The sequence below is a fragment of the Haliotis cracherodii genome, unplaced genomic scaffold (assembly GCF_022045235.1).
Source record: "Haliotis cracherodii isolate W230 unplaced genomic scaffold, xgHalCrac1.p SCAF_2, whole genome shotgun sequence".
Lineage (NCBI taxonomy): Eukaryota > Metazoa > Mollusca > Gastropoda > Lepetellida > Haliotidae > Haliotis > Haliotis cracherodii.
Window position 1 is genome coordinate 3117950 of NW_027266275.1, and position 13463 is coordinate 3131412.

The window sequence follows — 13463 nt, forward strand, 5'->3', positions numbered from 1 at the left end:
TGACACCATATAGTACATGTATAGAACTGACACCATATAGTGCATGTATAGAACTGACACCATATAGTACATGTATAGAACTGACACCATATAGTACATGTATAGAACTGACACCATATAGTACATGTATAGAACTGCCACCATATAATACATGTATAGAACTGACACCATATAGTACATGTATAGAACTGACACCATATAATACATGTATAGAACTGACACCATATAGTACATGTATAGAACTGCCGCTATATAGTGCATGTATAGAACTGACACCATATAGTACATGTATAGAACTGACACCATATAGTACATGTATAGAACTGCCGCTATATAGTGCATGTATAGAACTGACACCATATAATACATGTATAGAACTGCCACCATATAGTACATGTATAGAACTGACACCATATAGTGCATGTATAGAACTGACACCATATAATACATGTATAGAACTGACACCATATAATACATGTATAGAACTGACACCATATACTACATGTATAGAACTGACACCATATAGTACATGTATAGAACTGACACCATATACTACATGTATAGAACTGACACCATATAGTACATGTATAGAACTGACACCATATAGTGCATGTATAGAACTGACACCATATAATACATGTATAGAACTGACACCAAATACTACATGTATGGAACTGACACCATATAGTACATGTATGGAACTGACACCATATACTACATGTATAGAACTGACACCATATAGTACATGTATAGAACTGACACCATATAGTGCATGTATAGAACTGCACCTAGGGACGGTAGGGTAGGCTCCTAGTTAAAGCGCTCACTCGTCGCCCCAAAGAGCCAGGTTCGGCTCATTACATAGGTACAATGTGTCAAGCCATCTGTGGTGATATTGTCAGAGTATTGCTACAGGCGGCGCGAACACCAACTCCCTCACTCCTTGTTACACCGGGAAAAGAGGGGTATCCTTAGCAATTAGGTCAAGAGTGTCACGCTGTAAAAGGGTGTAACCAACGTAACAGCTCAATTTACGAATATGCAAACATTGTCAGACTATACATCATGTATTAAGTGACATTATAATGTGGAGGGACCGTCATATAGCTTTAGTGTACCTATTCAGCTGCATCATATACAAACGAGACATGCGCTCCCCTGTGAACATGTTTATATTCAGCGCTGTGCTCTCCGTGCATGCAATATTAATGTCATCTGGATGTAGCAGCACATTAAAAAGCTGCTGAAAATGAGGTCTAATCAACGTCAGCTCTGGAGTGGGCGACTAATTGTCAGACTGTCGCGGATGCACGGGGACGTGATGTTTGAGGAAGTTACTGTTTGCTTGAGTCACGGACAGTGACGGCGCTAGAACACGTCACGGGTGATAGTCTTAGACGACATACAGTACTGAGTCTTCAGCTGTTTGTCAATGCAGTCGCCAGACAGGTCACATTCTACGAACCGTGACCACAATCACTGTGATGCTTCAAGGACGTACAACACGGGACTGTTCACTCAAGCGAACACTGCACGGATCGGTATACGATACTAACATTCAGTGTGAATTCTCCTCTTGAAGAACGTTTTGTGATTACATGGATCAACACTTCAAATGATGATGCACGTGGTTCGTGGAACAACCCACAGCAAACTGAGCGAAGGCTTTGACAGTTTGTAATTTCAGGTAGGTTCAAATAATGACCTTGACCCATGGTGGCTGAATTTAGGTCAGCTAGGTACAGATGTAACTGCATGCCAATTACGTCAATTTATGTAATTATGGGTAATTATTGAATTGCAGACATTTTATTATGCCGTAAAGCAAAGCAGTGTAATTATGGAAGTGTTTACGGAAGGTTCCCCGTGTAGCTGCGAAACATGTCGTCTGCTTCTCCACAGCAGTCACTACTTCCGCTGTCATGTCAGCACGAGATATTCAGAGCTCACAACTGTTCAAACGCCCATTGCTGTAATGCATGGAGTTAAACACGGACTGCAGTGTCCAGGCGTATTGTTAAACATGTAACTTGATGTACATCTAGGGTGTATAGTTAATGTGATTGTACATCCGTGCTTACACCGCACAACGGCGGAACAGCTGATTCGCAAGTCTTGCCAACAGTGCATGCTTGATCTTTTGTTGCAGACGACTGTGGACTTTTGCTATTGAAGTTTAGATTATTACATAGCCAACGCGCCTGCAAGTGCATATATTGTCTTCCTGGATATATTTGAGATCGTCTTTGGAGATCCATCCACTTCTAATCGCATACTTAATAGTCGGGAGATCTAGATTGTGTTTATCATTTTATAGTTTCACCTCGCCGTACTGATAGTGTCATGTGTGTGGACTGATAAATGTCACGGATGTCTGTGACGTAATGTATGTTAATAGTACCAGGTACGACTTGTAGCTTTTCCATGTCGAGTACAGGGACAAGTCATTTATTGTGGATTGGAGTCTTTACGGCAATGAGGGTACACAATTCATCGTTTGTATGTTCATGTTCGCCATGGACGCAGACTTGTTACAGTATTGAAACTGTGTTATCGTGAATAGCAAACAAATATCGTGTCAGATAGTGTCCCACATCATACATCTCGCCATTGCATTCCCTCAACAATTCTCCCTTCAAATAGTTGTCCATTTTGTTCCTAATCCTTACCGACGGCAATTGACAAAATATTTTTTGGTAAGTGTAATTAATATGCAGACTATGCTGCCGTTGTTGTAACTGTCCATTTCATTCATGATTTCCCCGAATTGTGTTTGTTTCTCAAGACCCTCCCCGCCACCGAACTTGTCAACCAACCCCTTCTCTCTCTCGCGGTACCCGCGGGTATTCGGGGTACGAATTAGGTCGTCTGCAACCCATGCTTGTGTTAAGAGGCGAATAAATGGCTTTGTGACCTGGTTGATGCATGTCATCGTATTCCAGTTGTGCTGATCGATCATCATGATGTCAATCACTGGATTGTCTGGTCCAGATTCGAATGCCGTCATTTTGCTAGAATATTGCTGAGTGTGGCGTTAAACAACAAACAAACAAATCCCTCTCCCGGGGGCGTCACCGGGTAGAACAGACCCCCAGTGTCCCATGCTTGGCAGCAAAGGAGAGGCTGATGAGGATCGGGTGGTCAGATTCGGTGACGGCTGATTAATCATTCTCCGATTTTGTGGATCGGTGGTCATGCTTTCGCTGAATGGTTAGTCTGGTCAAAAGTGGCAGTGTGAAACAACAAACCAAATATATAATGATAGGGTGTCGGTTGTGATATTTTCTCACAAATGAGTGAGTGAGTGAGTTTGGTTTAACGCCGCTTTTAACAGTATTCAAGTTATATCACGGCGTGTCAGCTGAATGTAGGAGGAAAGCCCGAAATGATGCAGGTCTCAAACGTTTATCATTTCGATGAAACCCACGAGCACGGGTATGGTGCTGACAAACCTCGAAACATAATCGGGGTGAACCGGGACTCGAACCCACAATCATAGGTTTCTGGCGTACCCAAGGGACGCAACTCTGCACAATGAAGTGCGGCGCCTTAGACGACTTGGCCTACCCGTGCCCCCTTCTAATAAATGTTTCTTAATGACAATCTTGAACACGACAAGTGCCTAATACGTCACCCGTGAAGATCCAAGTCAGAAAAGGTCTTCAACAACCCATTCTTGCCGTAAAAGGCGACTATGCTTGTGGCAGGCGGCTAACGGGTTTGGCTGGTCAGGCTCGCTGACTTGGTTGATGAATGTCATCGTATTCCAAGTGTTGTGGGTCAATGCACATAATGTCAATCACTGGATTGTCTGGTTCAGACTCTATTATGTTTTAGACCGCCGTCATATAGCTGGAATATTGCCGAGTGCGGCGTTAAACAACAAACAAACAAGCCTTAAACGTATATCACGACAATGAGAGCTGCAGTCTACGTGTTACAGTGTCACACATGCTAGTGCTCCTACTGTTTCCAGCAGACTATACTACACAAGCCCTGTATGTACACTGGGGACAGATCAGCAGGTGTCAGCAGGCGGTCGCAGGATGAGCAGGAGGACCACGCAGCGTCCCCCACTGGACCTGTCATCAGATAAGGTGAGCTAGATCGTCGTGGTCCATTATCGTTTTCTGCATCGCCATCAACGTCATTATCATCAACATCATCATCCCCCATCAACACCCCCTCTCCCCTCCACAATCAATGTCATCGTCATCTTCATCAACACCATCCCCATCATCACTGTTGTCGTCGTCATCATCATCCCTTTCATCGTTGTCGTCATCCGCATCACCACCACCATCCCCATCATCTTTGTCGTCGACGTTAACATTTGTTTTCATTATTATTATTATTATTATTATTATTTTGTACACCATGGCCAACCTCACCTACGTAGTATCACTGTGTCGGTATTATTGTTGCTGTGAAAACATTGTCCTAATACTGGTTTTACTTTCCCTAAAGCTAGCCAGAACACGAATTAAAATAGCACTGTTGTTACAATGTGAGAGTACCTCTTTGTATATATCATTATATATTTCTTTTCGGTTAATGCAAGATAACAGTGAATGTGTTGACTTGCCTTTGTTTGTGACGTGTGGCCGGTGGGGCAGGATACGCTCACATTTTCGCGAACACCTGGTATCATCACTATTTCATAGTGATTCATAAACACATGTTCATGATATATTCGGAATTGTACAATCGACTCTGCTTTTAGCAGAGATTTCTACTGGATATGGAAAAGGTTTTTTTCGCTTTTATTGTGAAGCCCTGGCAGTTGTAAGGAGTACAATCCATGAGGTTACAAATACATATAATTGACTGGTAATTTCCATCAATCACAGGAGCGGTTACGTGTTGAGCAATTACAGTTCTTGTACCGGAGTAATTAGCACAGAGTGTACTTCAGAAGTTGTGAATGTGTGAGTGAGTGACTGTTTAACATTGCTTTGTTTTCCCTGTTACGTACAATAAAACAGGGCTTCCAAACATGAACATGTTTAATTAGCCAATAGCATTGAGGATGTCATGCAGAAGATGATCACGTCTTGAATGTTGCCCGGATGTCCGGCACGCTGTCCGCGTGATGCCCCTCTTCACAGCCTGGTTCTCAGCGCAGCATACCCAGAGAACCAGGCTGCTCCACGTCCGCGTATCATTTCGTTTTGTTTGCTTGATGTTTAACGCCACACTCAGCAATATTACAGCTATGTAACGGCGATCAGAACAGTCCAACAAGTACTGCCAAATAACCTTCAGCATGGTACAGGATCACAGATTTCTATCAGTGATTGATCACTAGAAGCAGCATTAAATTAAATTAGGCATGCTATGGATTTGTTACAACGTGCAAAAAGAAACTATGCTGGAATCACGAGAACACATTTACAGAAGAAGAAAACTAGTTTATTTGTGTGCCCCGCAGTGCACAACAATCACGAAGTTACACTACTGAATTCAATGATGTACATTATCAGGCAAACATGGCCAATGAGACACAAATTAAAACAAAAAAAGTACACATTACAAGTACAAGGTGTTAAACAGTATATCAACACAAAACAAAACACTACATTACTTAAAATTCTAGCACAGTCATTCGTACTGCCGCCTAGCCAAGAAATGCAACATATGTACTCACGCAAATAAACTTGCAATGTCACGCAATGTGATATGAATATGAGATATAATTGCAATATCAAGCACAAGGACTCTTTTGCCTGTGGAAATAAATGTATACACTTAATTGATGGGCCGGTGTGATTCTGCGTCGTGTCCTGGCCATGAGTACGAAACCATGCCACACACTCGTTACTAACTGGATGTGGTCCTGGGGTACTTCACCATGGCCAGCCACTGGTCAAGTGTTATTTAAAGCATGCAGTCCGTCTTATGTCACACATCTACAAGAAAAACAACCGTTTATTTACTGTTGCCGCACAGCAAAAGCGCTTGCATAAAATGAGATTGTCATTGATTAAGTGTATTTGTTTCCTCATAAATGTTTCCATGAAGCTCGGGTTAGAAACGGTCTTCAGCAACCCATGCTTGCCGTAACACGTGACTGAAGTCAACAATGCTTGTCGCAAGAGGCGACTAATGGGATCGAGTGGTCAGGCTCGCTGACTTGGTTGATGCATGTCATCGTAACCCAATAGCGTGGATCGATGTCAATCACTGGATTGTCTGGTCCAGACTCGATTATTTACAAACCGCCGTCATATAGATGGTATGTTGCTGAGACCGACGTTCATCAACCAACCAACAAACAAACATTAAACACGAAGAATGAGCCGTTACCAAACTATGAATACACCACTGTAGACCCGATGATTAAACTCGAAGCTATCAAGACAATACTAATATGAACTAAAGTATGGACCAGTGCAATTCATTAAAATACGATTTTAGTTCTCGCTACCGCTAAACAAAACTTTGTTTAGCGGTAGTGGGAACTATGATCTGACTTTAATGAGATTGGGCCGAGTGTTTTAGGTTTAACTCGCTTTGAACAGTATGTTTTTATCACGGCGTTTGCCGTTGGAGAAAACCCACAGTATTGCATGCAGGCCGTATAGACGTTTACCGCTCGTAGAGCCCACGAGCAGACAGTCACAAGGCTCGACACGAAGGGGACTGGGTATTACTTCCTGATGGGTGTGATCCTGACGGCTCTGACCGTGTCCTCTGTTGCCTCACTAGTTCCCCATTATAGCAAGCTTCTCTCTGAGTTTGATACAAAGAATCATAAAGGTGCGCGATCTATTCATTCATAAAACATACCTTCAATGAAAGTTATTCGATTTTTATTCACATTTTCTACGCCATGGAGCTATACACGCGGAATTACGGGCGACAGTGTGTCAAGGCCCAGATACACTGTGACGATCTGTAACAGCTTGGACGACGTCCCACGCGCAATATATACGAAGGAGCGCGTTAACGAGTATAGTTTTACGCCGCTTTTAACAACATTGCAGCAACGTCACGGGGGACACTAAAATGGTCTTCTCCCGTTGTCGTAAGAGGATGCGGGTTGTCAGGTTCGACAGCATGGATGATGGCGTCATCGTAACCCAGCGGCGTGATACGTTGTTTGGTGGGTGCCACCGGTCGGGCGCGAACACCTGGTGTCTCACTGATTTTCAAAGGTCCATTCATACACTTTTCACCACTATTTTGGCTTTTACGACCAATTAATGGCATCTGGCTCGGCGGATAATATAGACTGGTCATTCTCTGACGTTGACATTACGCATTATAATGTCATTCACTTTTTGGGGGGGCCCAGGCTTGATGATATACAGGCTGACGTGATATTGCTTGAATATTACTTACCGCAAAACAAAAACCAAAGTGTGCTCATTCTAACATTTGAATCTACCACCTGAACAAAGTGTTTCAAGGTGATGATGACGCGCGTTCCCTCTTCCTCCCCGTCCAGTGCAGTGAGTGAGTTAAAATTTAACGTCGCATCTGCATTATTCCAGTGCAGTGACGAACCTATACGACCCGTCAAGATCCGGTGTAGAATAGGTCTTCAGCAACCCATTCTTGCCGTGTGTCAATCACTGGAGTGTCTGGTTCAGACTCGATTATTTACAGACCTCCGTCATATAGCTGGAATATTGCTGAGTGCGGCGTTAAACAACAAACAAACAAACAAACAAACAAACCTATGTCGCCTTCAGACTCACGCACGTACTGTCGGCTTCAAGTCTTTCTTATTCAGTTCTTTCCCGACTAATCCACCCGATATCGCACAGGTGTACCTACGACTTGTGCGTCCACTATGTACAATGTAAAGTGGGAATTATGTAAATGACTGCTCCGTGGGTGTATACTTGAATGTTGTTTTGAAGACTTGACTTGTCATCAACTAAATAACCGACGTATCGATCTGTTGGACGATCACTCTCGAAATGAGCAGTAGATCCGACATTCGCTTCTCGGGCGACGCAAAGTTGGATCTTTCAGACAGATGTGACGCCAGCGCTAACAGTTCTTTAATTAATGTAAATACAAAGGACAGGTTGTGTATCCAATGGAAATTATGGTAAATCACAGCAAGTCCATTGGTATGCATCGCGAGTGAGTGTGGCAGTATATAATTCCGATCATATTTATATATCTATATTCATATTTATCTTTTTAATTAGTTTAATCGGAGATGTTAACAACCATGATGTCAACAGTAAACAGGCCAACTACGTATCTAACACAAGCCACAATGTTATCCTACTTGACCTAACCTACCAATATAGTGGGTTGAGAGTTGACCACTTGGATGCTTCAATTGGATTTGGAGAGAACAGCTAATTTATATAGACGTTATACTCTATAAGTCGTGAAAGTAGATACACTTTGTAAATGTGATTTCTCCTGCAATTATTGGGAGATGCTGTTGTTATATATTTCTCGACACGTATAATGAACATATAGTGTTAAAATGTGCATAGTTCGGTATTGTGCACACGTGCAGTACAGAAAGATATGAGTATGCACTTTCGCGTGCCTTTAATCATTTTATCAATACATCTAGAGCTCAGGGGAAAATATCGTCGACGAAGTCGTTTGGCTGTTTTTTGGCTGTTTTATACTGACTTAACAAATTCCCTTTGTTGTTAAAATCAGTTCTGTCACAAAAACATTTAAAATATTAGCAGTTCGGGGTGAGATCATTGCACGTAAATTCTTCATTCTGGTGGCGCAAACACACACACACACACACACACACACACACACACACACACACAACCAGCAACCCATCCTTGCCGTAAAAGGCGACTATGCTTGTCGTAAGCGGCGACTGACGGGATCGGGTGGTCAGTCTTGCTGACTTGGTTGATGCATGTCACCGATCCCAATTGCGTGGATCGATGCTCATGATATTAATCACTGGATTGTCTGGTCCAGACTCGATTATTTACAGACCGCCGTCATATATCTGGAATATTGCTGAGTGCGGCGTTGAACAACAAACCAACTAGCCAACATACTCTACCACTCCAGTCTAACGCCGGTTTTACATTGCTAGCCTACTCAGATACCATACCACATTGTTTCGTCTCAGACCCGACCAGTCATTGTTTGAGCCCTTTAATGCCGAGCACCAGGCACGGTAACAACAAGTACCATCTTTAAACGTATTTTGGCATGACGCGGCGGGGCATAGAAGCACCGACCTTCGCTTTCTTGGCAGACGCTCTATCCCAAAAGACCACTGAGAAGGTCTCGCAGTTTAAGAAAGTTCTATCCACAAAAAAGAATCAAATGAGCAAATTGTGCCGCAGTAATTCAGTAACATAAGCAGTATCCTTTGGGAAAAGAACAAATTTCAGGAAAGGCAGTGATCAAGTACTTGCCGGAAACGGGATGTACACTAAACTCCATCCACAAAGATATGAGTACAGCATTGAGGAAGGATGCCCCTTCCTGTGCCACAGTAAAGAGGCAGACAGCGGTGTTGAAGCGTGGGAAGGTGAACCTTGCCGACGACCACTGTCCAATAACATCTGTGACGTCAGCAACACTAGAAATATCCAGAGAACACGGTACTGCGAGACCTTCCGGCGAATGACTAGTTCAGGAGGCATTCGGGGAGTACATTCCATTATCATAGAAACTGGCAATGAAGAATGTATCAGCTCGTTGGGTTCCAATGTTTTTGACATCTGATAAAAAAACGCAACATGTCTCGTGATAATCTAGCTCTGTTTGAAGCTGATCCAGTAAGGTTCTTGCAACGATTTGTGACTATGGATGAAACCTTGTTTCACCTTTCCATTCTGAGTCCAAAACAATGGAAGTATTTGACATCCCCACCACCAAAGTGAGGTGATGTTAAATAGGGTCTAACGTCGCGTCCAAGATTATTGCACTTATATAGCGACGTGCATGCAAGTGTGTGTGTGTGGCTGCTTTTGCTAGTCCGGTCTGATGCCAATTTATAGCGCTAGACCACTGAGATACTGTGCCGCAGTTTAACATGAATAGACACAGTATACTGACTCCGTGCCTAGCAGTCCTTGATTTAGCCCCTTAATGCCGAGCGCCAGACAGGGTAACAACAAGTACCATCGTTGAAAGTCTTTTGGTATGATGTGGCCGGGGATCTACTACTTGACCACTTGGCGGTCCCATCACCAAGGAAGAGTGTCCCATCAGCTGGAAAAGGTTAGTCTCCGTGTTCTTGGGTGCCAAGAATATCATTTTGGGGGACTATCTTCCAGAAAGCCAGACAACAAACGGAGCATTTTATGCTGCACTTCTGAGTCAATAATGTTATGAAACTAGTACAAAGCGGCGTGGGAAGCTGAGAAAAAGGACGTCAAGACAAAGCTCCAGTGTCTTGTCAACGGTATCTCCAGGCGTCTTAATGTACATGTCAAAACAGAGACTCTCGTAACTCTACAGTTAAAGATGCACGTTCGACTGTCGTTGCACTATAGACGCCTTGTCGATAGAGCCAGAACTGTCACACGCCCTCTGTTGTTAATCAGTTTGTCACAAATAAAATATTGAGGTTTATAAGACATTTAGTATTCAAAGATGGCGATTTTACTTGAAAGTGGACGTGTACTATGACGTCACAGAATGATAATTATGGAATTTTGTCAGTTATTAATACTTGGAGTGATGTTTTGTTTCAGAAGGTCCGTACAATTTGCATTAGTTATCAAAGTATGTACACAATAGATAATGATATCCATCGGCAAAATATCTGTAGACAGGTTCTATTGGCAGACGTTACCATCGTCATTGTTCATACTCGTAAAACGTCCTTGTATGGTTAATTTCAACGGTGGCGTGATTAAATGTGCAGCTGCTGTATCATGAACGTACACCCACAACGAAGGTCGTGGGTTCATTGTGAAAGTTTATTTCAATTTTGTCGCATCAAGCACACCTCATTTCCACGTCAGAGAGCCCACTTCACAATGTCAGCGGTCAATCCCAGCCATGTATACACACACAATGCTGTCTGATCAGCCTGTTCAACCAACAATATTTACTCTATTGCTTCAGCCCAGAAGCAGTTAATATAACTCAATTACAAATTCTTAACTACACACATAAAAAAATACCGAAACTTATTAGAATGTTCTTTTTCAAGAATAACTTTACACTGTCACTCTGTCAATAAGCATAGTGTGTACCTCTAAGTTTGTACATAGTGACAATTTGGTATGCAAATATCCCATCCCATCACCTGTAATTCATTAATCATTTAACAGGTATGCCGGGAGCAGTGATGTAATGATGCACCATTGTCAACACAGTTCGTGAGATATGCAAATAGTCCACATACTCCCCTTGTCAATTTCACTTAGCCACATATGTCACGTGACCGATCTAACGAAGCGAGCACGTGGTCGCTGTCAACAAAAAGTGCGTGCAAACACCGAGCGAGTTGAAGTCTTGCGAAGATGCTACGCCCGTTATTTGCGACCTCCGTCGCCTTTGGAGCAAGAATTCCGTGGACGTTATGGCGGAGAGCCGATTGAGAAAGAAGCAGAGTCCATACCCAACTCTTTCTGATAGCTTCTGCGACGGTAAGGCATGATCGCCGGCAATTTCCAAAGTCACGTGTTACTTTATCAGAAAATTGACAGCTTACCAGATTGGGATATCGACAATATTTTTGACGAAATACTTCAAACAGTGGTGGTTATGTTGTCAAACACAGAATTCCGAATGTTGTTTGGAAATTAAATCAGATGTGACTTACTTTTGGATGTCAATTGTGTTTGCACATAACTACTGGTAGTGGGATAGAACACAGCGCTTAACGATGCCCGGATGTGATTGGTAAATATAAGCAGGTACACATTCGAGTTTGAACTGGTAAGAGTTACCTACAGGGAACAAACCCAAATCTGACGTTTTATTCTCAACCCCGTTAATCCAGGACAGAATACAGTAAACCTGTATCATTTAGCCATCAATGTCTTCGGGAGTTTTTAGATTTTTTATAACAAACTATTTTTACATTTCTTGAACAGTTTATAAGCGCCACAATGTACGGAAATACTTGTCACATTCTTGAGACGAATGTATGTTCCATATATTTTGATGATGAAACCAACAGACAAATATTAGGTACTTGAATGAAGTGTTATGCTTGCACCAGCCATTCTACTGACCTATAGCAGTCTCTTTGTGGGGGAAACCACCTTACAAGTTGTTAAATCTCCATAGAACTCATGTGGAGTAAGTCAAGGGTGTATGCTGAGCCGTGTTTTATTGATATTTTCCGAAATGACTAACTGGACTGAGAGAGGTGTTTGTCACAGAGTGAAGTACATGATGTCAGGCTCGTTGACTTGGTTGATGGATGTCATCGATCCCAAGTGCGTGGATCGATGCTCATATTAATCACTGAATTGTCTGGTCCAGACTCGATTATTTACAGACCGCTGTCATATGACTGGAATATTGCTGAGTGCGGCGTTAAACAACAAACCAACCAACCAACATGATGTCATGCTATTAATGTACATGGGGTAAGGCTAACCAAAGGAAATGTTTCTCTAGCATCAGCTTTAAATCTGGCATGTCATTCATTTTTTTTGCCAATTAAAACTGGCCTCAAAGTTGAAATTTTTACCAAGTAGCCATATGGCTACAAGTATTTTTTTCTGAGTAGCCAGTGGTAAAATCAAGAAGTCAAGCCAATATTGTAGGTAGCCAAAAGCATTTGAAATTATCTTTTATCAAATTTATTACATGCACAAGACATAGCACTAGTCTTGGAATTGTATATTAGTGGAAACTGCACTTGAGTTTTGTTAGACTCGAACAGTGATGCAATTTATGTTTCTGGATAACATCGGTATATCCTTGCTTATCCAAAATACTATCAACTAAATTATAATACTAATTACATTAATATTTATGTATGTCGGTTCATTGTTGACTTTAGGAGGAATTATTTGCAAGTTCAATTAGTAGCAGACATGTTTATTTTTGTGTCTACATATGTGTAGCAATAGAAGATAGTCGCCACAAGATATTTTTCAAGGTAGTCATTTGGCTACCTCTGAATTTTAGACAGTAGACAAATTGAAATTTAGGTCGCATTGGTGACCATTTTAGTTGTAACTTTGAGGCCTGTAAAATATATATTTTTCAAATTTCCCGCTTCTTATGAAGCAGACTATTAGCTATGCTTGACAAAGGACATTGGGGGAAGATGTTCTCTCGGAGAAGTTGTTAATTGCTGGCTTTCAGAAATAGTGGATACCAAAGAGGTACAGAACATTGGACAATGATAGAAGCATCCTGTTACAATTACTTAGGGAGCGGTGGGGTAGTCTAGTGGTTAAAGTGTTCACTCATCATGCTGAAGAACCAGGTTCGATTCCCAACATGGGTACAATGTGTGAAGCCCATTCCTGGTGTCCCTCACTGAGATATTGCTGGAATACTGCTAAAAGCTGCGTAAAACAATACTC

General features: G+C 42.1%; 1 protein-coding gene across 1 annotated transcript in view; it reads left to right on the forward strand.

The window, feature by feature from the left end:
• Positions 1-1248: 1248 nt before the first annotated feature.
• Positions 1249-13463, forward strand: part of LOC139469465 (uncharacterized) — a 51766-nt gene continuing 39551 nt past the window's right edge. Inside the window, exons 1-2 of the mRNA XM_071251646.1 lie at positions 1249-1687; positions 3977-4097. Of these exons, the coding sequence (XP_071107747.1) occupies positions 4047-4097 (51 nt within the window). The 5' untranslated portion in view covers positions 1249-1687; positions 3977-4046. The remainder of the gene's footprint in view (positions 1688-3976; positions 4098-13463) is intronic.